The 25,231-nt window shown below is 35.9% G+C and overlaps 1 protein-coding gene across 2 annotated transcripts; it reads left to right on the forward strand.

Moving 5' to 3' along the window:
* The first annotated feature begins 14,601 nt into the window (after nt 1–14,601).
* LOC116900328 (olfactory receptor 10AG1-like) lies at nt 14,602–20,976 on the forward strand. 2 transcript variants are annotated; one of them, XM_032902085.1, is made up of 2 exons: nt 14,602–14,610; nt 20,035–20,976. In XM_032902085.1, exon 2 carries the CDS (start codon nt 20,053–20,055, stop codon nt 20,974–20,976), a length of 924 nt encoding a protein of 307 aa, XP_032757976.1. In that variant the 5' UTR covers nt 14,602–14,610; nt 20,035–20,052. The 2 variants fall into 2 exon arrangements, with proteins under 2 accessions (XP_032757976.1, XP_032757975.1); XM_032902084.1 differs by lacking the exon at nt 14,602–14,610 and adding an exon at nt 18,183–18,201 and having other exon boundaries at nt 20,027–20,976.
* Nucleotides 20,977–25,231: the final 4,255 nt, after the last annotated feature.

The following is a 25,231-nucleotide window of genomic DNA, read 5'->3' on the forward strand; positions in this document are numbered from 1 at the left end:
TTACGGAAACTTCACCTTAAACCTCCTTCAAATAATGGGAAATTATACAGAAAGCATCCACCATTTGCACAAAAATTTGGATAAAAATATGATGCATTTAGGTTTGTAACATACTATATGAAGTGATTTAAAATGATTTGTTCATATTGCATATTGATTCTGTGAGATATATTATAAAATATATGTTTTTAAAGATACTCAGCAGAGGTACATTCCTAGTTCTTTACTTATTTGAAAATATGTAGCAACAAATAAAACACTCTAATTTGAAACAAATATACTACTATATTTAATACCAGTTATTTATCTTGAAAAACAAAAATAGTGTACACTTGCAGCTTCACTCTATGATTAGAATAGCTAATTTAAATTCAATATACCCAAAAGTACTACATATGTGACAGTTTGAATCCATCAATATGCCTGCTGTAGAGATTACATCCAAAGACCTAGGTTTTCATGACTTGGATAGAATGTGGACCCACTCTGAATTACAGTGTGATCTTCATTTAATACAGACATGCCCTTAATACGCAACTTTAATATCAAACAATAAAAGCAAGGTTAGTTTATAGATGGAAGCAGCCATGTTAGAAAGTGGCAAAATGTTGAATAAGAGAAAAATTTTAAAGAATGCGGCAGAGATGGAATATGTTAAACAAGAAAGAAAACAAACAAGTAAGAGAAGTGATTTAAGAGAGCATCAGAGAGAGAGAGAGAAAATGAAGAGAGAGAGACAGAGACAGAGAGAGAGAGAGAGAGAGGAGGAGGAGGAGGAGGAGGAGGAGGAGGAGGAGGAGGAGGAGGAGGAGGAGGAGGAGGAGGAGGAGAAAGAATTTTTACCAGGACAGTTTTCAGAGTCAGGTTGCAGGTAAAGACAGAGGACACCAAAGAATGAGAAAGAGGAGTCAGAGGTTAGAATGGAATGCAGAGTTAGTTGAAGGCCAAAGCAGAGCAATTCAATGACAACTAAGGCAAGCCAGGTTGAATTAGTCAGCTTTAAGAGAAATTTTTTGCTGAACTACCAAGCAACATTTCACAAAGAACTTGAAAGAGTTAACTTGTCCACAATAATTCTTCAAGGATGAGACACTCTAGGCCTGGCTGGAAAGACAGAGACTAGAATCTGAAGACTTCAGGATCAAGGCTTGCAGAAGATTAGATTTTATGGAAGCTAGAAACTTCCTAGCCTGGGTCTGATGAGAGTTAGAAAATAGAAGAAAACTGTCTGAGATCGGCCCAAGACATTTATCTTCATATTTTACATACAACTCTCATCTCATTGTTTCATCACAGAAAATAGTTACTTTTACAATATGCATTGATTAGAGAAAATTACTCAGTTATAAAGGTCCTAATTTTACTATAAATATTTTTAGAAAACTTCTGATACATTATTTGAATCCAGAAGAGTAAACTTCAGTTTTATTTTCAGTATTTGAAGTTTGAGAAGAAGAATACTGAGGAAATTATGGTAAAATGGACATTTTGTATCCAGACTATGCACATGCTTAGTACTGGGATATACACACATTTGTATCCTTTGAGGAAGGCTACACAAGCCAGCACCAGTGACAACTTATCAATAATCTATTGCATATACACTGATATCTCAAATATTTTAAATATTACTACCCACTGGAAGCTAATCATCCACTATATGAGCTATTTGAAAGGATTTCATCTTCAAATATCTCATTTTTTGAATTCTTATGGACATCTAATGACAAAATGCATTTAATTATTGTTAAAAACTCTTAACAGTTCAAAATTGTTCAGAAGTCCAATATAAATATGCCTTCTGGGACTCAGTGTAAAGCATTAAACATACAGTTTATAAGAAGGCATTTTTAGAGAGACAAAGCAAATACTTCTACTCATTTCAAATAGGGAGACAACAGACCAAAACATAGACATGGTCAAGGCCCAAATTGGTGAAACAATAAAATATATTTGCCACTCAAAGAATTATGGGTCAGGGTTATTTATAGCACCAGAAATGGCTCAAATACAACTGTATCTCAGCATCCAAACCAGAATGGTGAGTGACAGCTAAAAAGGCCGGGAAACTAGAGAAAAGTGTATAGCATTCAGGCAGCTAAATAGGTTTTTTGCAAGGTGTCAAGTCTTCTATGCCTCTTCTAGGCAGCTTGGCCAGTTTCTGCATTTTCCAGGCTCTGGTCTCCTGAATCTTTGCAAGTTTTCTTATATGAGAGAAATTACCAGTAGGTTGGCTATTTACTCTTAGGAATAAGAAGCTTAGTGAATTTGGTCAATTTCAGGGACTTATTTAAGTTATTTTGAGCTGTTCATCTTTCTGCTTGAAGAACGTCTATGTAGGATGTAAGGTTTTAACCTTGAAGGAAATTGTTACAGAAAACTGTGTTGTGAGCAATTAATCAGCTGTTATATATTGATAGTATAAAATAAAAAATAGATAATACATTATTCCAAAGAAATATTGGAAATTGACAAAGAAGAACAGAATCAACATTAGACAAAATCTCAATGAGGCAGAAAATACATTGAGGATCTGCATGTATCACTGAGGTTACTGAAGCAAAATATTAATTTTCAGTTCATGAAAAGCCTGGTGTTCTTGTACTCTGTGGTATGTAACTTACCTGCTCCTTCTGCCTCCTGATCTTCAAAGAGAATGTTCTTTCCAAAGACCCAAATGCTTGGTGTCTCTGTAAAGTCAAAACATGTGGCTTAGGATTCATCTCATGTGGCCAAGCATCATACTTTCAGGATTTGGCTTTAGAAACCATCTTTTCATACACACTTGGTTTATCAAGACTTCCTGTGAATTCTGAATGAAAACATTTTGAACCTGTAATGGTTACATTCTAGATACCTGCAAAATTAGCATAAGCAGAAGATACTAAGTTCTGTCTTATTTCAAGGTACATGTGTGACTGTTGAACTATGTGTATAACAATCTCTAACTGTGTGACAGAATTTAGGGATATATTTCTCTAAATTGTAGAGTAACAGGCCAGTGGGCAACAGTCTATCCTTGGCCTATTCCCCACCTGAAACATGGAAATCCCCACCCTTATGACTCAGTATTAGTAGCCAAGTGCTACTTACCACCACAATGTACTTTCCCATTAGCTTTCATTAAACATACTTCAAAAACTGTATAAAAGTCCACCCTTCCAGCCAGCTTTTTATCCTTCCTATTTCCATTCAAAGGCAGCTGCAGTTCTGTTTTTCTTTCCAATAAATTTCTCATATGAGGTTTGTTTTTGGTAAGACTTTATTATTCTTTGTTTCCCTATTATCAAGATACACTTGTACCAGAAAAAAACATTTCACAAATGACCCTGTGATTTGTAATTATAATGGTAGATTAATAAATTTTTAAACCATGATTTCAGATGTTCTATTTACAGTAGATAGTAATTAACACAGAGACATATGACCTGAACATGTAGGGGGTAAGATTGTGGAATGCTCAGCCCTAAGGAGAAATATGCACATATTTAGAACTCCCATTCCCAACTCATGGATACTTGTAGAAAGAGTGACAGAGATAAAAGTTATAGATGATTACAAGGAAAGAGTTTCACAGACAAAGACAATTGTACATATGAGCTCACAGTAGTTGATACACAATATATAATATTGGTACCAGTTAAATCAAATCTCATCATGGAGATGGTCATGAGTTTGTTGTGAGATGTTACCCATATCCATGGAAATATTAGCAATACTTATCTTCTTGAGGAGGAATGGGAATGAGAGTTTTCTGTAAAAATATATTCTTAATATGTCTAGCATAATACAGTAGAATATCACATATCTAAGAATATTGGGGCAGACCAGAATAGTCTTAGTAAACTTAATTAAAACAAGATTTGGAAGGGTGTGTATGGTCAAAAAATGGAGGATATAATTGTCAAAATTTTGTGAAATTGAAATCAGAAAAAGAAAAATTTTTAAAGGGACAGTAAGGGGAGACTGACTTGCATGATTCAGATTCCTTTTCACTTTCTGGTTCTTTCTAATACCATCAGGAAGAAATAATAAACAGGGTATGGGTGAATGTACAATTTTACTGTACACTATTAGTTAAAAGATAGGAATCCACTTTGGGACACAAAGAAATCATGGAAATAAAGGAAACACTTCTACCGAAGGGATAGGACAAAGTTTGGGAGAACTGGACATTTTCTCATGAAATAAATTTTGATTTATATTTTGGCATGTGATACCTGAAGCATTAATGGAGAATTATTGATAAGGAATGGTTTTCCATATGTATCATGAGTTGTGGGAGACCAAATGAGAACAGCAATAATGTATCAATTTATTTTCTTACTAACAAAGAGCTGATTTGCTCTATGCTACATCTTCTTGTTCATACCTCTACAGGCAATCCCAGATTTGTACTTCATTCCCTGAATCACAGCTCTGCCTGCCTCCCAGGAGTCCTGCCGCCATTCAGTACAATTGTGGTTGGGGATGGGGGTTGCAATTACCATTCACAAATTCCCCCATTTTCTGGGCCATCACCAAGCCCAGAAGCTGTGATGTCTGCTCTGTACCCACTTTGCTCTATCTTCCTATCAACACCTCTAACTTCAAACCAAGATCTACGCTTACTCCTGTGGACATATTCCTGCTGCCTTCTTGGAGGCATGTTTCCACACTAGACAATCATTTTGCCCTACTTCCCTGAAGGCCAGCTGCTACCCATGACAAAGAGAGACTTATTGTCATTAGGGACTATGAACTCTACAGGTCTGAATCCACCAAGGACTACCAGGCCAGTCAAGCCCAAAACAACCACGTGGGTAAAGGCCAGCACAAGAACACAATCAAAACAAAACAAAAACAAAACAAAACAAAACAAAACAAAAAAAAACCTGGGCAATAGGAAAAGATCAGAACCCAGCTTTCTTACTAACATATCTGAAGAGCAAGGCTCTAAGTCACATTTTATGAAGATAATAGAGGCCTTTAAAGAGGAAAAAAATCCATTACAGAAAATATAAAATTCAATTAAACATGTGAAATAAATGAATAAAACTACTTAAGACCTGAAAATAAAAATATAAGCAACAAAGAAAACACAAATGAAGGCACCATTGCAGATGGAAAGAGAACAGGAACTACAAACACAAGGATCACCAAGAGAATACAAGAAATGGAAGAAAGAATCTCAGGCAGAGAAGTGGCAATAGAAGAAATTGATTCGGTGGCCTAAGAAAATGACAAATCTAAAAAGTCTCTGATACAAGACATCTTGGATATTATGAAAAACATTAAAAAAATAGGAATAGAAGATGATATTTCAGATCAAAGGCTCAGAAAACATCTTCAAATATTCATAGAAGAAATTTTCCTAAGCAAACCTGAAGCATTCTGGTGTAAGTGTGGGAGATATAAACATAGAGTGAGCAGGCAGATAACAAGAGAAGCCCTGCGGTGTTTGAAATCATTGAAAGAATACACCATGGAAGGTCTAGAGTGTTCTTAGTTCTTGGAGTTTTCGTTCTGTATACAAGTATTGTTCTGGGTATTTAGGCACCTGATCGTTCTTAATTCCTTACAGATTAGTCATATTCTGGCACAGGAGTACATTTAATGAAATTAGCCAATTGGTACAAATAATGAGCACATTTTAAATGCTGACCAGTGAAAATCACTTGCTAAATGTCCAAACATGTTGATCAGATCCCAGATATAAAGGTTGCAATTCTGTAAAATTTGTTGCCTGATGAACTGTTTTTCAATATTTCTGTGGAGATTCAGTAGATTTACTGGGTAAGCTGACACATTCATTGAGTAATTACATATGACAAATCAGGTCACATCAGGTCCTCTTCCAAGGCAATGGCATCAGGCACCCCAGTTTTTGTGAATACAACAGTTGTTTCTATGACTGTTGGAATCCTTGAAGGGTAGCTGCATTTTAGGACAGAACTTCTGCAAATGTAAAAGCTTCTTGCTGTTAAAAGCTCTGCTATTCTCTTATGAATTGTACTATATCTTCATATTTTTTTCTTCATTTTTTCAACATTTATTAATTTGAGTATTTCTTATTTACATTTAAAATTGTTATTCCCCAAGCTGGTTTCCTGGCCAACATCCCCCTAACCCCTTCCCATACCCTTGTCTACGGGTGTTCCCCTCCCCATCGTTCCCCCATTACCACCCTCCCCCAAAAAATCACGTTCATTGAGGGTTCAGTCTTAGCAGGACTAAGGGCTTCCCCTTCCACTGGTGCTCTTACTAGGCTACTCATTGCTACCATGGAGCCCAGGGTCAGTCCATGTATAATCTTTGGGTAGTGGCTTAGTATTGGAAGCTCTGGTTGGTTGGCATTGTTGTTCATATGGGGTCTCGAGCCCCGTCAAGCTCTTCCAGTCCTTTCTCTGATTCCTTCAACAGGGGTCCCGTTCTCAGTTCAGTGGTTTGCTACTGGCATTTGCCTCTGTATTTGCTGTATTCTGGCTGTGTCTCTCAGGAGAGATCTACATCCGGCTCCTGTCAGCCTGCACTTCTTTGCTTCATCCATCTTATTTAATTGGGTGGCTGTATATGTATGGGCCACATGTGGGGCAGGCTCTGAATGGGTGTCCCTTCAGTCTCTGTTCTAAACTTTGCCTCCCTATTCCCTCCCAAGGGTATTCTTGTTCCCTTTTAAAGAAGGAGTGAAGCGCTTGCATTTTGTCATCCTTCTTGAGTTTCATGTGTTCTGCATCTAGGGTAATTCAAGCATTTGGGCTAATAGCCACTTATCAATGAGTGCATACCATGTGTGTTTTTCTGTGATTGGGTTACCTCACTCAGGATGATATTTTCTAATTCCATCCATTTGCCTATGAATTTCATAAAGGCATTGTTTTTGATAGCTGAGTAATATTCCATTGTGTAGATGTACCACATTTTCTGTATCCAATCCTCTGTTGAAGGGCATCTGGGTTATTTCCAGCTTCTGGCTATTATAAATAATATGTCAGGTTTGCTTAGCCATCATTCTGTTTTTTTAAACCAAGTCTTGCAGTGATTATAGAATGCCTGTCTGTGTCTTATTTTGTGTGGTTTGGGAAACCTCCATTTGAAAATCAACTTTGTTACAGAAACACATAACTTCAATGATGTCTCCACACAATAATCATTATAGTTAAATTAATGTTTGCATTCAGAGATACAACCTAACAGGGAGGGCCTGAAAAAGAAACCGGAGGAGGCTATTACATATTTGTAGTCATATGTTGCTTTTATCTAATGGAGAAATGCAGAGTTTGCTCTTTAGTAATTATTTTTAAGACATAGAGATACGTTGTTGTAGCTAACCACTTCTTAATCAAAATTTCTGAAATTCTTGTATTTTCCTTCCATTTCAGAAATTTTCCAACTTTTTTGCATTATGGTTTTTCCCCTCTTCCCAATTTCTTGCAAAGAAAAAAGAGTGGGATCTGCTAGTGAACTGAGCACAGATATTTTATATGCCGTTTCAGTATTGTAATCAATAATTGGATGCTTGATCATTTGTTTTATTATGTACTTGATACAATGGTGGTGTGTATTAATGTTAGTTCAGTCATATATTTATACTGTCTGGGAATGTGTGGTTACTGCTGTGTGGGAGAAATAGTTTGTCAGTGTGCACCAGCTTGTAAAGACCTAGTGTGAGAGCTTCAACATATAAATAAATGATGAACTGAAAAGAAATTTTTCCTTACCAAAGAATTCAGGTTCTTATAAACATACAGGAAGCTTACAGACCACCACATACTGCACCAGGAAAGAAAATCTTCCTGCCACATAACAATTAAAAAATTACTATAGAGAACAAAGACAAAATATAAAAATGTTACAATGGAAAATGACCAAGTAACATATAAAGACAGGCCTATCAGAATTACAACTGACTTATCACTAGAGACTCTGGAAGCAAGAAGGACCTAGACAGATATCTTGCAGACTCTTAAGTGACCAAGATGTCAGTCCAGAATAATGTACCCAGAAAAACTTTCAATCACCAAAGATGGGGGAAAGTATTCCCTGACAAAACCACATTTAAACAATATCATTCCAGTAATAGAAGACAGTTGTTACTTACCAAGAAAAAAAAACTAAGATCAGGTAAACTACATCAAGAGTACTATAACCTTCAAAGAAATAGAAGCAGGCAATGAACATCTTCCAATAACAACGATAACAAAACAAAAGCCCAGGACCGATGACTTTTGCACAGAATTCTATCAGATTTTCAAAGAAGAGTTAATACCAATATTTTTCAAAATATTCCACAAGTAGTAAAAGAAGAAACATTACTAATCTCATTTGATGAAGACACAGCACTGATACAAAAACCACCAAAAAGAATCAAAAACGAGAATTTCATAACAACCTCCTTTATGAATATCGAAGCTAAAATACTCCCCAAAACAATCCAAGAATACGTCAAAACCATGATCCTTCATAATCAAATAGACTTCATCCCAGGGATGCAAAAGCAGTTCAATATATGAAAATCCATTAGTATAATGCACCATATAAACAAACTGCAAAAAATGTGTTCACCTCAATAGATGAAGAAAAAGACTTTGACAATAATCCACATCACTTTATATTTAAATTATTGGTGAGATCAGGGATTGCATTCTTCTCCCTCCCAAGTGCGATTGAGGCAACTTCACTTTGGATACTTTAGCTTGTAAACCTTGAGTTCTGTGGATGTATCCTTGGAATTCTATTATTTTTTGGCTAACATACACTAATTAGTGAGTACATACCATCTGTATCCTTTTGGGTCTGAGTTAACTCACTCAGGATTTTTTTTTCTAGTTCCATCCATTTGCTTGCAAAACTCAAAGTTAATAGCTGAGTACTATTCCATTGTGTAAATAAACCACATTTTCTGTACCCATTCTTCTGTTGTGGGACATCGGAGTTGTTTCCAGCTTCTGGCTATCACAAATAAAGCTGCTATGAACACAGTGGAACACGTGCCCCTGTGGCATGGTGAGATATATTTTAGGTATATGCCTAAGAGTAGTATAGCTAGTTCCTCGGGTATACCTATTTGCAATTTTCTGAGGAACCACCACACTGATTTCCAGAGTGGTTGTATGAGCTTGCAATCCTACCAGCAATGGAAGACTGTTCCTCTTTCTCCACGTCCTTGCAAACCTATATTGTCACCTGAGTTTTTTATCTTAGCCATTCTCAGGTCATTTTGATTTGCATTTTCCTGATGACAAAGGATCTTGAACATTCCTTTAAGTGCTTCTCAGCTGTTCATGATTCCTCTGTTGTGAATTCTCTGTTTAGTTATATACCCCATTTTTCATTGGGCTGTTTAGTTTCTTGCTAGATAGCTTTTGAGTTCTTTATATAATTTGGATATTAGCCCTCTCTCAGTTGTGGAAGTTTTTTTTTTCCAATTTGTAGGTTGCTAATTAGTCCTATTGGCTATGTTCTTTGTCTTAAATAAGATTTCCAATTTTATATGGTCCCATTTATCAATTCTTGATCTTAGAGCCTGAGCCATAGGAGTTCTCTGTAGTAAATTTCCCCCTGTTCCAAGGAGTTCAACGTTCTTTCCTACTTTTTTTTCCATTAGATTCATTTCGCCTGCTTTTATGTTGAGGTCTTTGATCCACTTGGATTTGAGCTTCATGCAAGGTGACAAATATACATCTATCTTCATTTTTCTATATACAGATTGCCAGTTAGATGGCACCATTTATTGAAGATGCTTTCTGTTTTTCACTGTGTATTTTTGGCTTCTTTGTCAAAGATCAAGTGTCCATAAGTGTGTTATTTTATTTCTGGGTCTTCAGTTCTATTCCATTGATAAACATGTCTGTCTCTGTACCAATGTCATTTAGTTTTTATCCTTATTGCTGTATAGTGTAGAGTGAAATCAGAGATGATGATTCCCCAGATGTTCTTTTATTGTTAAGAATCATTTTCACTCTTCTGGGTTTTTTACTTTTCCAGATGAAATTCAGAATTGCTCTTTCCATGACATTGACAAATTATGTTGGGGTTTTGTTGAGGATTGCAATGAATCTGTAGATTGCTCTGGATAGGAAGGCCATTTTACCTGTGTTTATTCTACTAATCTATGATCATGGGAGATTGCTTCATCTTCTGAGGTCTCTTTTGCTTTATTTCTTGAGAAACTAAATGTTCTTTTCATTAGTTCTTTCACTTGTTTGTTTAGAGGTACCCCAAGATATTTTATATTATTTGTGACTATTTGAAGAGTAATGTTTCTCTAAATTCTTTCTCAGTCCATGTATTATGTTTATAAAGAAAGACTACTGATTTAGTTGAGTTAATTTTATATCCAGCTGCTTTGCTAAAGTTCTTTATCAGCTGTAGTCGCTCTCTGGTATAATTTGGGAGGTTGCTTATTTATACTCTCATATCATCTGCAAATAAAAGCAAGAAAGTGGAGGCACCTCTACCTGGGAATAAATACAAGAATCCTGGATCATTTACACAATGCAATACTACTCTGCTATTAAAATATATAATAAAGTTGCAGGACAGATTTAGAAAATATCATCCTGAGTGTGGTAATTCAGACCCCAGATCACAAGCATAATATGTCACTTATAAAGGATATTAGCCATAAAGTACACAATACCACTGCTGTATCCCATAGAAACAAAGAAGCTAAACAAGAAGGCCCAAGCAAGGATGCTATAATCTCACCTAGAAGGGGAAATAAAATAGTCCTAGAAGGCAGATAAAAGAGATGGTTGGGAGATGTGCTAAAGAGATGAGTGAGGTGGTTCCTGTGTAGAGATACAGGAATGTGGGTGTGAGGACCAGGAGAATTAATGGAACATATTAAAAGGCAAGAATCAATGTGATGAGGGCATGTCTAGGACATGCCGGAGTCCTGCAATGGGGGACGTTCCAGGTAGGCTTTGTGGGTGACTTTAGCTAAGACACCAAGCAATGGGGATACGAACCCTGAAGTGACACCTCCTGTAGTTCTGCAAAATTCATTGTGGGGGTATGCATACACTCAGGAAGTCTTTTTGAAGAGTTAAAGAAGAAATGAGGGCCCTGGAGGAATAGGAGTTCCACGGAAAGACCAACAGAGTCAACTTACCTGGGACGCTCGGGGGCTCTTAGAGACAGAACCACCAGCCAAAAACATACAGGCTGGACCTATATGCTCCTGGCACATATGTATCATATGTGTAGTTTGGTCTACCTTCAGTCCCCCATCTTGGAATTGGGACTGCTCCTAAAGTTGTTGACACTCTTTCGATCCTTTTCTCGTATTTGGGCTCTTTCCCAGGTTCAATGGAAGGGATGGCCTGGCCTTGCAGAGATTTGATGTGGCAGAATATCCAAGGAGTGTCTCCTTCTCAGAGGAATAGGAAGGGGTTGTTGGCAGGAATTGTGTGAAGGGGAACCAGGAGGAGTAAGAACCATGATCAGGATGTATATGAATAATGAATAAATTAATGTAAAAAGAAAAGAAAGGGTTTATTTAAGGAAAAGATATTATTGTACTACAAATGAAGAGCTTAAAACTTGTTCTGAATTAGGCAAAATAAATAAATAAATAAATAAATAAATAAATAAATAAAATCTCTGAAGCAAACATCTAGAGGCTGATGTGTAAAAAGTTAGAAATGGGTGGATATAAAAAGAAATTAAACCTATTTTTTAACGGTTACCAGTTCAAAATTCTTGGAGGATTTTGTACCTCCAAAGGAAACTGTGGGGCAGTACATCATGAGAGGAAGCCTGCTCCTCTGTTGAGCTAAAGACTTTGAAACTCCAGAGAACCTAAACGGAATTTTGCCTGCTTCCTGCCACCAGGCCTCTGTCACTCGCTACAGCTCCCCATAGATGTGTGGTCATCACTCACATAAGGGCAATGCCCCAAGCCCTTCCACGTGTAGATGTGGCATCTCTAACATCTCAGATCAAGACAATAGATAAAGAGATGTGACCTGTGGTCATTTAGGCTCAAGACAGAGATCTCCATGCTAATGAGCTATCTAGAGGCCTAAAGGACATGGCAAATAAGCTTCCCTTCCCATACATTTGTCCCAGAAAAGGTATTTAATGTCATGCCCATCCTTAGAAGTGAAGTATGGCTTCACACATCTACTTACCAATTAGTGATTTGGACCTATAAACTGCCTCTTTTCATTTTTTCTTGAAATGAGGAAATTATGGACAATAAAGTCAAAATACATGTAGTGTCATTTATATCATTATGTCATATAATACATTTACATGCATTTTAGTAACTGTATTGCATTTCATTCCATTTTTCTTGTTTTCAAATTTTCATTATCAACATTTGTGGTTTTAGATATTTTCATTTTTATTAATCATCCCATTCATTTACATATCAAATGATATTCTACTTCCTAGTTAACGCCCTCCACCAACTTTCTATCCCATGATATCCAACTTGCTGGTTACTCCTCCACCAGCTCTATCCCACATCTGCCTTCCTCCCTTCCCTTTGCCTGTATAAAAATGTTCCCCCACCCACCCATACTCTTTTGCAACCACATTGGAAGATTGTCACTTTTCACAAGAATCTAACATTCGTAGCCATAGAGAAGGCCTTTACCTACAGTGCCACTATCTAATCTCCAGGAGAAAGCCTTTCTGTGCTCTAGCCACAATTCTCACCAAGCTGTTGCCCATAAAGCCAAGGACTAACTCAATGGAACCAGCTGGAGTTCTCCTTGCCCAGGAAAAACCTAGCATTAGGACACCCACTCAGTTCTCTACTCTTCTTAGACTCCCAGTGGCACCTGGATGTCCAAAAGCCTGAGAACCCCTGTGCCCCAGCCTCATCTCTGGCCAGGGGACCTGGAAACAGCCTCTGGCTTCCCCACATCTCAGACTATGCTTTTTCACCCTGGAGTGGTGTTCTGGTATTTCCTATTGCTCAACACCTGCCCTTGCTCGGGCTGTGCATAAGGGAAGTCAAACTCCCCAAGTTCTGTCTCCCAAAATAGCAATGCCTGAACCATGCCTCCCAAAGTGGCCCTTTCTGAACTGTGCAGCACATGTTCTTTGACCCTATGTATTCAGGCACTGAGTACCTCCTCCTGACTGTGATAGCCTATAAAATTACATGGCTATTTGCAAGCCTTTGATTTATGTAGCACTCATGAACCACAAATTTCATACAGGTGGTGGTTGCCTGCTGGATCAGGATCTCTCTCATTACTGCTGGACAACCTACCAGGTTTTCTCTTTGCCCTTTGGAAGATCAAGCAGAATCAATCACTTCTTTAGTCACAAATATTCACTACTCAAGTTCGCCTGTGTGGACACATTTTTGAATAATTAACCAGTATTTGTTGTTTAGGTGACACTTACTTTGTCATATGGTAGATATTTCTGCCATATTCTGAATTTTTAACTGTCTGGAGGTAGATATAAGGGCTTCTTTACTTGCTTATCTCATCTGATAGTTCCAGCTTTAGTATATAGATAACTGATGTTATCACTTACACTGTAGACCACAGAGGTTAGATATAGAGGAAGGGACAAGGAAGACATATAGATCTCTGTCATATTGGGAAATAGAATAGATTTTATAGGAAGACCAGAGGTAGTTGAGAGTATGGATGCAATTATCAGATCAGAAAGAGAGAGGGTAGAAGGAGAGAATGTAGGAAAAAATAGGTGGAAATGAAGAATTGTTGAGGGATGCAATGGAAACCCAATACAGTGGAGACTTTTTCAAATATATGGTAACCCTAAGATCTCATAGAAACGGGGGACATATTGTCTCCACTGGCCAACTATTGTCAGAAACCAGTGCTACTGTAAGAGGAATAGATTTTATTAAATTACTTTGAAGGCCAAAGTTGATGGAAAACAGTCTTCTTACAGCCCAAGCAGTTACTAGTACAAAATGTCACTCTCCAAAACCTGAGAGCAAGGCGTACTGCTAAAGAAAATACCTACATAATTTATTGAATATTCAGAAGTCAAGATTATGCCTACATAGTGTCTTCAATACTATGTTCTAGTCACTTTGAAGAGAAAAGGTACTCTGCATGCTATCCAAAGAGAAATATAAACATCAGCACCACAACAATCCGTTTGACCTACAGTATGTTCTACCTGAAAACGCTAGGACATTGGTAGCACAGAACCAATGGAAGTAGTCAAGCAATGTCTGATTTAACCTAAATTCCACTCCACAAGAAGCAACCCCTACCATACATTATTTGGGTAATGAAGGACCAGTGGGATAGCCAACACAGAGATCTATGGTAAACCTCAACTTTAGTGGTCTAAAAAAGGTATCAAAACTACTAATCATATTCTGGTAGGTTCATAAATAAGTGGCTTATTCAGTCATCATCAGAGAACCTTCCTCCTAAAACAGATGAGAACAAACACAGAGACCCATAGCCTCATATTCGTGTCTTTAGAATATGAGATGGCATTCGCAATCACAAACTCTGTAATCTGTGTGAAACCTGCAAAACATTAAGTAAGATTAAAATTCCAGCATGGTCAACATGGCTAAATAAGTTGAGGAAAATAGAAGCTCATGCTCCAGTAGATGTCATTATATCCATGTGCACATTGGAAGTACCAAGTAGACACAGTGAAATAGAGAATATTATTGTAAAGAAGACATTATATTCATAAGAAGAGTAGATTAGTAAGTTTTGGCAAATTGGAGAAAGAAAAAGAAGGAGTGGGCATCACCTATATACATATATATATATATGTATGTATATATCCATATATATATATGAATAAAATTTTCAAATACTTAAAATATTTAAAAATAATGAATAAAATTTCATTCACTAGCATTTGAAATGTGAAGTAACATAAACATTGTAGGACACATTATGACTTTACTAAAATGTCTTCATTCACATCACCTTTCCAATCCTAAATAAGACTTGGAAGAAATAAAAATGTGTGCTAGATACATTTACTAATGACAATACAAAATATATTTATAAGCACAGGAACTTTGAGTCAAATAAAGTTTCAATAAGATAGGAATAAAAACAAAAATTAAAGCTTTCTTACCCAAATGGAATTTAGTCCAAAATGAATCATTGGTTTACTATATTGATACAAGTAAGATAAAATCTTCATAAAAGGCAAAAGGCTATACATTCCCAAAGTATACATTCTTACAGTATATGGGTCTTAATTGATCATAATTGATAGGCAGGGTAAAGGATGGAGAAAAATATGTCCCATATTTGTGTGAGAGAACATTTGTTGGTGTTATAAGTTCTGAATCTTAGTTCTGGGTTGGTTTTGGGTATGGGTCTCTAATGTTGCATAATTTTAAAGATCATGTCTATGTTTTACATAAAAAGTTAATTTGGTAAAAACTGTATGCTGTTAGTTTTACAAATTCACAAATGACATTAAGATTCTAAAAAACACAACTGGATTTTTTAAAGTTCAACAGTTACTCATGGAAATTAATTTTCTGCTGTTGAATGTATTAAAAATAAACATTATCATATAAGAGAATGGCTTTTTGATTTCAAAACATGCCTTTAATACTAATTGTGACAATAAAGGTGATTTTTCTTTCTCTTTTACACTTTTGCAGTACGTGCAAAAGTAGCTAACAGACTGAGGCTGTAACTGACACTGTCCTTCGTAGTAACAATTTTGGAATATTTATTTCTTCAAAAGTAATCACAGATATATAATAAGAATACAACCCAGATGTCAGATATAGGTCTGATTCAGATCTCTACAGCAGATGTACAATGATTTGCTTGGTGCTCTAGCTAGGGTGTGATTTTGCCACCTATAGAAGAGTGTCTGCTATTTAAGAGATTTGGAATTCTGGTGAGTTTTAAGTGGGTATATAAATGCTAGATCCCAAGGAGCCTGGGTAGGTGAGTGGTTGTTTTGGTTATTGTTAATTGTAGTTTATTAAGTGTCTGTGCAAAGAAGAAGCAAGAAGAAATTAAATATCTTGAAAGAGAAGTTCAAACTAGCCCCAAAGAAATCAACTTCCCTAATCAGCAGAAAATAGTCGAACAATAATGTCATCACCTTTCCAACTCCTAATTTCATTCAGGGATCTCTTTCCTTTCCTCTACATGCTTATTTCTCTGTTATCCAGTGTTAAGGTGTTGAAAGGCTGGAAGAAAATAAAGAAGGGTGGAAGAAAGAAGAACCTTCTAGGTAGCCAACGTTCAAAAATAGACATTCTGTGAGAGTTGGCCAGCAATGAAATGCCTCAACCATATGGTATTAGAATATATACTTGGCATTGGAAAAATTCATCATAGACTCTACCAGACACTACTAATGTTACTTTGCACAAATCTGCCCTTTCAAGTGTTTTCAGTAATGAATTCAAAATGACAAGTTTTAAAGACACTGGCTTTCCATATGTAAATGAAGTGTCTAGGTCTTCTGCATTACACAAACCTATAGAGAATTGTAAAATCTTGACAAGAAAGTTAAAATGTATGATTAAGAATAAAAGACATTCAAAGAATGCTATAAGATGGGAGAAATAACCTTTGGGCAAAGACAAGAATTTTGCTGGAGAAAGTTTATGTTCCCCAAAATGTGGATTTTGCATATGGCAGTCTAAAACCACCAATACCTAGTTCTATCATATTCAATCTGGAACTATGAATTTTAGTTTTTCAAGTCACAGGAAATTGCACAAATCTCATTATACCCTTTATGTATGGACCACACAAAAAATGATATATATTTGAATAGTTGACTCCCAAAAAGCAGGTTTAGGGGGTGGGGGAGAACAGATAAGTCTTTGCAATGGTGAGTGCTTGCTTGTAAGTTCCTTGAGTTTGATTACCAGAGCCTTTAAAATACCTAGAATCAGTGTGTACATCTGTAATCCTAGCATTCCTAGAGAGATGAGCTGGATGTCCATGGACCAGCTTGACTAAAGTATACCCCGGAGCAACAGAAAGAATAGAAAAGATCACTCCTTAATAAGAGAACTGACTTTTGAAAGTTATACCCATATGACTCTTCAGAGAGAGAGAGAGAGAGAGAGAGAGAGAGAGAGAGAGAGAGGGAGAGAGAGAGAGATTTATGAAGGAACATAAACATTCAACCACATACATGCACAAACCCTATGTATTTTCTTATGAAGTTTTTATATTTCAACTTTTTTGAGATCCAGTTGTCTATGTGACGATGATTATTGTCTAGGAAATGATGGAACCAGAATTCCTAATTATTGACCACACAACTGTACTATGTTATAACTGTAAAATAATTTATTTGTTTGTCAATAACTAGCATAAGTAATGCAATGTTTTATTTTCTGAGATATTTTCTCGTATTGTGACAATTAAGTGAATCACAAAATATTTAGTTAGCAATTTTGTGATAAAATAGAATAAATCAGAATGCATACTTTGATAAAACATGTATGGAGGTTCAGTGCTGACACGTATTTTGTTGTAAAAAAAAAAAAGAAAAGAAAGATAATGAAATTTCATTAAAACACTCTCTCAAACAACCATAGGAATGAAAACAAGAAGAAAATATGTTACTGCATCCATGAGAAAATTGGAGAGTAATTTTGTTGTGTTTAAGGTGTGACCCATAAACACCTAAAAAAAAAAGTCTAAAAACTGTGTTAAAATTCATGCTTGTGAAGATTAAAACAGAGACAGAAGGAACACCCATTCAGAGCCTGCCCCACATGTGGCCCATACATATACAGCCACCCAATTAGACAAGATGGATGAAGCAAAGAAGTGCAGGCCGACAGAAGCCAGATGTAGATCTCTCCGGAGAGACACAGCCAGAATACATCAAACACAGAGGCGTATGCCAGCAGCAAACCACTGATCTGAGAATAGGACCCCTGTTGAAGGAATCAGAGAAAGAACTGGAAGAGCTTGAAGGGGCTCAAGACCCCTTATGAACAACAATGCCAAGCAACTAGAGCTTCCAGGGACTAAGCCACTACCTAAAGACTATACATGGACTGACCCTGGACTCTGACCTCATAGGTAGCAATGAATATCCTAGTAAGATCACCAGTGGAAGGGGAAGCCATTGGTCCTGCTAAGACTGAACCCCCAGTAAACGTGATTGTTGGGGGGAGGGCGGCAATGGGGGGAGGGTGGGGAGGGGAACACCCATCAAGAAGGGGAGGGGGAGGGATTAGGGGGATGTTTGCCCGGAAACCAGGAAAGAGAATAACATTCGAAATGAGAAATACTCAAGTTAATAAAAAAAAAAAAAAAAAAAATTCATGCTTGTGGTTATCCTTATATTTTCTTAAAAGTCAGTTTAGGACTGTGAATTCTACTTGTGAAAAGGGATTGTGCTACTCTAAACATGGAAGATAGAGAGATCAGTATGTATGGTACAAGGCTCATTGTCTGTTAGGACAAGATAGCCTGACTTTATGAGCCAGGAGAAAAATAGCAGCAAAGAAAGTCATGCCATTGTAATCCTCAATGACTACAGATTGAAATAGTGCATCTCCTTCTATTAAGTAAAACTAAGAAATTGAATATTATTTCACTTTTAGAGGAACTCTCTAGGAAGGGAGAATCATCTATGCTAACAAAAGTTGATGACAGAGATGGATCATTTTGGAAATCCTGGCTCTGAAATAAAGCCAGAACATTTGCCATCTGTGTATCTACAAAAATTTAAATTAACACATGAGCCAAGGTAGTCCCCAGGGGTAGTATATTTCTACTTTAGTAATACTGAATGCCCAAAGCCAGGTATCATTTTTTCATGGGAGAGTGCGTTCTTGAGGAGGGTTTATTAAGTCACAGGCTAAAAGCCATTTGTACTTCCATAATCAACTTAATGAAGTTCTATCAAGGTAACATATAATTGTGTTGCTATGTTGTATTATTTAGAATACTTTTCAACCTGAAAATCAAAAACAATGAATCAAAAACTATAAATTCTAATGATATTGTTTAAAATACTAGTTAGAATGCTTATTTGTATTTATTTAATTTCTTACAGCATTTGTGCATTGAAACTGTGCATTTCAAATAATACTAGAGGCACTAATTGTGCAATTATTATGTTTGACATTGTCTTGAAACTATTACTAATAAACGCGACAAAGTACAGGGATATTTAACTATAGAAATTGGTTTACTCTTATGTTAATACAAAGGAGCAATTAATGTACTCAAAGATACATAGGTGAAATACAGTTTAGGAAAATGGAATATATTCATGAAGTTTTCAGAATTTTAGAGGAGAGTCATAGAGAAATAATTTGAACCAAGTAGAGCACTACAAAAATACAGTCTGAATAAAACCTTATGCTCACTGTTATAAAGTTAAGTATTTAACAAATATTAGGTTTTCTTAACAGCTGTAATTGAATTGAAGGCAATTTGAACAGAAAAGTTCTATAATTCTGTGTTTTATGTTTTGCCTGGAATAAAATTTTTCATACCGTGGATAAGAGCTGTCAGTAGGAAAGTTTGCTGAGCAGAGTGCTGAGACTTAGGTTTCCAAACTTGGGCATAATTGAGAAATGAAAGGTGAAACATAGCATCCTAATACATGTTCTTTTCATCAGAAAATGTCTGCACAATATTGACTGTCACTGAAATACTACAAAGAGGATTAATAATCTCATTTTGAATGAGCAGATAAAAATACTTTCAAGGTAAAAATTTTTATGGAGAAGAATAGGCAAAGCAAGAAAAATATTAGAAACACAGAGAAATGTTAAAATATAATGTAACACAATTATCTATCAGTGGTAAAATAGTGTTTCCTCATAATATACACTAGTAAATTACTACATGTATGTATACCTGTATATATGTATATGTCATAATACATTCTCCAATAAGATACATTAAATTTATGAATTGAATTAATGTAAACTACATATTCATTGATTTTTTGAAGTCTCAAGTATAGAATCTGAGATAGATGGATGGAGTCTTAACATATCATGTGGCATATGTGCATGTGATTCAATTATCTTGAATTACATTTCTTAAAAATACAATTAAATTATCTTTCAAATATACATTATCTACAGATGAAGATCTATTCAAACGAGAAAACTCGAATGCCTCTACACGGATGGAATTTATTCTTCTGGGGTTTTCTAATGTTCCTCATTTGCAATGGGTGCTGTTTGTGATATTTTTGTTCATGTATGTGACTATTCTGTTGTGCAACAGCATTATAATACTGTTAGCTAAAACTGACCCTGCTCTCCAGACCCCTATGTATTATTTCCTTAGCAACTTTTCCTTTTTGGAAATCTGTTATGTAACAGCTACTATCCCAAGAATGCTTATGGATCTATATACTCTAAAAGGAAACATTTCTGTGCTGGCCTGTGCAACACAAATGTATTTTGTCCTTATGTTGGGAGGCACAGAGTGCCTCTTGCTAGCAGCCATGGCCTATGATCGCTATGTGGCTATTTGCCAACCTCTACAATATTCTCTACTCATGAAAAATACCGTGTGTTTACAGCTTGTTGCTGCCTCCTGGATCAGTGGGATTCCAGTAGAAATTGGGCAGACCTACCAGATATTCTCTCTGCCCTTTTGTGCTTCTAACAGAATAGATCACTTCTTCTGTGATATTCCCCCACTACTCAAGCTTGCTTGTGGTGACACATTTATGAATACAGTTGCAGTCTATGTTGTTGCAGTGGGGTTTGTTATGGTTCCATTTCTGCTAATCATTGTCTCATACATCAAGATTATCTGCAACATTATGAAACTGTCCTCAGCCAAAGGGATGGCCAAGGCTTTTTCCACCTGCTCTTCTCACCTGATAGTTGTAGTCTTGTTCTATGGAACAGCAAGCATTACTTACTTGCAGCCAAAACACAGTGAGTCAGAAGGAATGGGGAAGATTCTCTCTCTTTTCTACACCATTTTGATCCCAGCTTTGAATCCCATTATATACACTCTGAGGAACAAAGATGTCATGGTGGCACTGAGGAAATTACACAATAACTTACTGACATGGTGGGGAAACTTAAAATAGAAAAATACAGATGCATACAAATGGAATTTCAAGCATGGTGCTATAAACCATAATGCATGAAGTCTCTCTCTCTCTCTCTCTCTCTCTCTCTCTCTCTCTCTCTCTCTCTCTCTCTCACTTTGGTGTGTATGTATGTGTTTTGTGTGTGTGTGTGTGTTGCTACCAAACTATATCATTTAAATGATACTCTTTTGTTAAAAGTTTATTGTACTGGTTGTACTCAATGTAAAAAGTAATTTAGTTAATGTAAAGCATGGAAAATATCCATTTATGCTCACATTGTTAGGTACTGCTTTTCTAGGTTACCTGTTCAACTCAGTCTAAGATAGTTAATTTCATAAAATTCTTAAGGTTTGGGGTCACTTCCTAAAATGAGCTTTGTCTAAACTTAGTCCTCATTGGATTTCCTGTCTTCAGTCCTTATGTTTGGATTTATCACAGCTATTGTTTTCCAAGTTTTTGTAGCTGTTATTTCATTGTTCTGGAGCTAAATCTCTCTGACCTCTGATACAGATCCACACATTGTTATGTGTGGACATGTATTTGTTTTCTAAACTTCTGCTTTTTTGTTTTGTGAATATTTGTTTAATTTAGTTTTCTTCATAACATATAGTGGTCATCTTTCAAATATCTTTTTTAAAGAAGAAACATGATGGTGAAAATAATGACATTTTTGCTTAGTCTCTGACTGTCTTTTTCTTTTTTATAGTATTTTTAAAACCTGTAGTCTTTCCAAATGCATTTCTGTTCATGCTGTTACTTTCTTTTATCTAATATTTCTATAAGGACCTTCTATTTTACTTTATATCTTGCTTTAGCAATTTGTTTAAAAGTCAAATTTACTAAATATTTCACATTAAAATATCTAAATAGATGATTTGAAGGATAGATTTCAGTTGGAAGAGAGAGAGGACAGTGATAGACAGAAACTGAGAAAAAGAAAGAGAGAGTCAGTGACAGAGAAAAGTTTTATTACCATTTTCAGCAATTAGAAAAGCCCAAAATCTATGCCTTGTCACATCACATGACAGATCTCTGTGCTGATTTTTTAACAACTGAAATATAAACATTCTTACAGCAGTTACAATTTTTCTATATCCTAAATTGCTTTGTCTTTAACTCTGTGGTATGGATACTGAGAAATAAAAATTTCATAATGTATTAAAATGATTGCTCAAAATGTAATGTATTATCTACAGTTTCATATTTATTACATAATTTTGAACATTTTGTCTTAATCATAAATTATTTCATATAATAATGTACATCACTAAACTCCATTCATGATATTTTTTTTCTTTTTTTTTTTTCGGGGCTGGGGACCGAACCCAGGACCTTGCACTTCATAGGCAAGCGCTCTACCACTGAGCCAAATCCCCAACCCCTCATTCATGATATTTTTATATATCAGAATTGAAAATAATGACAATTCAACTGTATTAAGTCAAATTTGTACTTCCTCCAAAGGTTTCACTTAAAATGAAATTTTGAATTGAAAGTGTTTAAAGCATATTCAATACAAGATTGACATGAATATTATATGATTAATTCAAATATCATCAAGATAATACCATGTGGAAGAAGTTTCTAAAACAGCGAGAGCCCCAGTGGATGGAGGACACGAAGAATAAAAGGTCTTACTCAGAAATAGAATCAAAGCTTATATGAATGCAGAGTGTGAAGCAGAATACATAGAGCCTGCAGTCATATTTACTTGGTTCTCTTGGAATATATTATATTTTTCAGCTTAGTGCTTTTATAGGATTCCTGGTTGCGTGAATGTGCGAGTCTCTGAATCTTTTGACTTCAGTTAGGCTTGTTTTCTTTTATTGTTTTGGACAATTCTGATGTGTTGGATTTTTCTATTTTTAAATCTTATTTTATTTTATTTTACTTTATTACAATCATTTAGAAGCCTCTTTTTTTGTTTTGTTTTGTTTTTTGTTTTTTATTTTTGAATGAGAGGCATAAACTGAATGGAGCTATATGGGATAGAAATTGAGGAGAAACAGAAAATAAAATGGAGAAAATGAAAATGGTAGAAAAGAGGGAGATATTTCACATATATTTTGTTAGATAAGGTATTTTAAATAAAAATAAAAACAATGAGATGAAGCATGATTGAAGATGACACTACACACACATACAAATATCTATATCTACCACACATTGATATATCTTTATGTATATCTAATTTATCTAATCTATATCTCTATCTATATCTATCTATATATATATGTATATATCACCATAAGAATATATGAATAGGAAGAAAATAGTTTATACAAGGAATTCAAAATTTGTGCATGTGCATATTTCAGAAGAAAATCAATCTTTTAAAAATAAGACAAAAGTTTTTAAATATACAGTAGTAAGCCTATGCTGGATATTAATGTATAGTATACCAAATTTTTGTGAAACTAAAATTGCAAAATAAATTAAAGGCTATAAAAAAATCACAAATTCTTGTTTCATTAAAAATCATTAAAACTTAAAATGCAACAATGTACATGTACACAGCTACCAGAGTAATAAAACCATAAATGAGGAATAGAAGACTGACAGCTTTACATGCAGGTAAGAAGCAGTACAACAGAAACATTAACCAATGATGGATAGGGTTAGGTATTTTCCAACTAATGGGATATAGATATTCTTGTCAGTGTTAATCATTAAGAAGGTTCATTTTTATTATCATTATTCTTATGTATTAAAAAAGTTATGAAACACATGATGTTTTTACAAATAATAAGCAACACAGAGTAATAAAATGAGAAAATGGTAAATTACAAAATAAAATGAATGTTAGTGACACTACCCAAAGACTAAACATGGACTGACCCTGGGCTCCAACCTCATAGGCAACAATGAATAGCCTAGTAAGAGCACCAGTGGAAGGGAAAGCCCTTGGTCCTGCCAAGACTGAACCCCCAATGAATGTGACTGTTGGGGGGAGGGTGGTAATGTGGGGAGGATGGGGAGAGGAAGCCCACATAGAAATGGAGGGGGAGGGGTTAGGGGGATGTTGGCCTGGGAACCAGGAAGGGGAATAACAATCAAAATGTAAATAAGAGGTTTGGGGATTTAGCTCAGTGGTAGAGCACTTGCCTAGCAAGCTCAAGAAATACTCAAGTTAATAAAGAAAAAATTAAAAAAAAAAACCCTCTAGGAACAATATTTGAACACCCAAAAAAAAAAAAATAAATAAATGTTAGTAAATCATCGACTATAATTAGATTGTACAAATAATTGAAAATATTCAAAATATTTGTAAGATTTAAAATGTGGAATACCTACATTCTTTTTTATTTCTTTATTTATTAACTTTGAGTATTTCTTATATACATTTAGAGTGTTATTCCCTTTCCGGTTTCCAGGCAATCCCTCCCCCTCCTTCTTTATGGGTGTTCCCTCCCCATCCTCCCCCTTGCCGCCCTCCCCCAACAATCTAGTTCTGGGGTTCAGTCTTAGCAGGACCCAGGGCTTCCCCTTCACTGGTGCTCTTACTAGGATATTCATTGCTACCTACGAGGTCAGAGTCCAGGGTCAGTCCATGTATAGTCTTTAGGTAGTGGCTTAGTCCCTGGAAGCTCTGGTTGCTTGGCATTGTTGTACATAAGGGGTCACGAGCACCTTCAAGCTCTTCCAGTTCTTTCTCTGATTCCTTCAACGGGGGTCCTATTCTCAGTTCAGTGGTTTGCTGCTGGCATTCGCCTCTGGATTTGCTGTATTCTGGCTGTGTCTCTCAGGATTGATCTACATCCGGCTCCTGTCGGTCTGCCTTCTTTGCTTCATCCATCTTGTCTAATTGGGTGGCTGTATATGTATGGGCCACATGTGGGGCAGGCTCTGAATGGGTGTTCCTTCAGTCTCTGTTTTAATCTTTGACTCTCTCTTCCCTGCCAAGGGTATTCTTGTTCCCCTTTTAAAGAAGGAGTGAAGCAATATTGGTACCAGGTAGATCAAATCTCATCATGTAGGTGAGAGGTTCTCATGAGATGCTATCCATATCCATGGAAATATAAGCAACTGTTAACTTCTTGTGAAGGAATGGGAATGAGAGTTTTCTGTAAAAATATATTCCTAATATATCTAGCATAATACAGTGAAAGACTACATATCTAAGAATTTCTGGGCCACCCAGAATAGCCTTGGTAAACTTAATTAAAACAAGAAGATTTAGAAGGGTGGGTATGGTCAAAAGAATGGAGGATATAATTGTCAAAATTTTGTGAAATTAAAATCAGAAAAATTT

The sequence above is a fragment of the Rattus rattus genome, chromosome 5 (assembly GCF_011064425.1).
Source record: "Rattus rattus isolate New Zealand chromosome 5, Rrattus_CSIRO_v1, whole genome shotgun sequence".
NCBI lineage: Eukaryota > Metazoa > Chordata > Mammalia > Rodentia > Muridae > Rattus > Rattus rattus.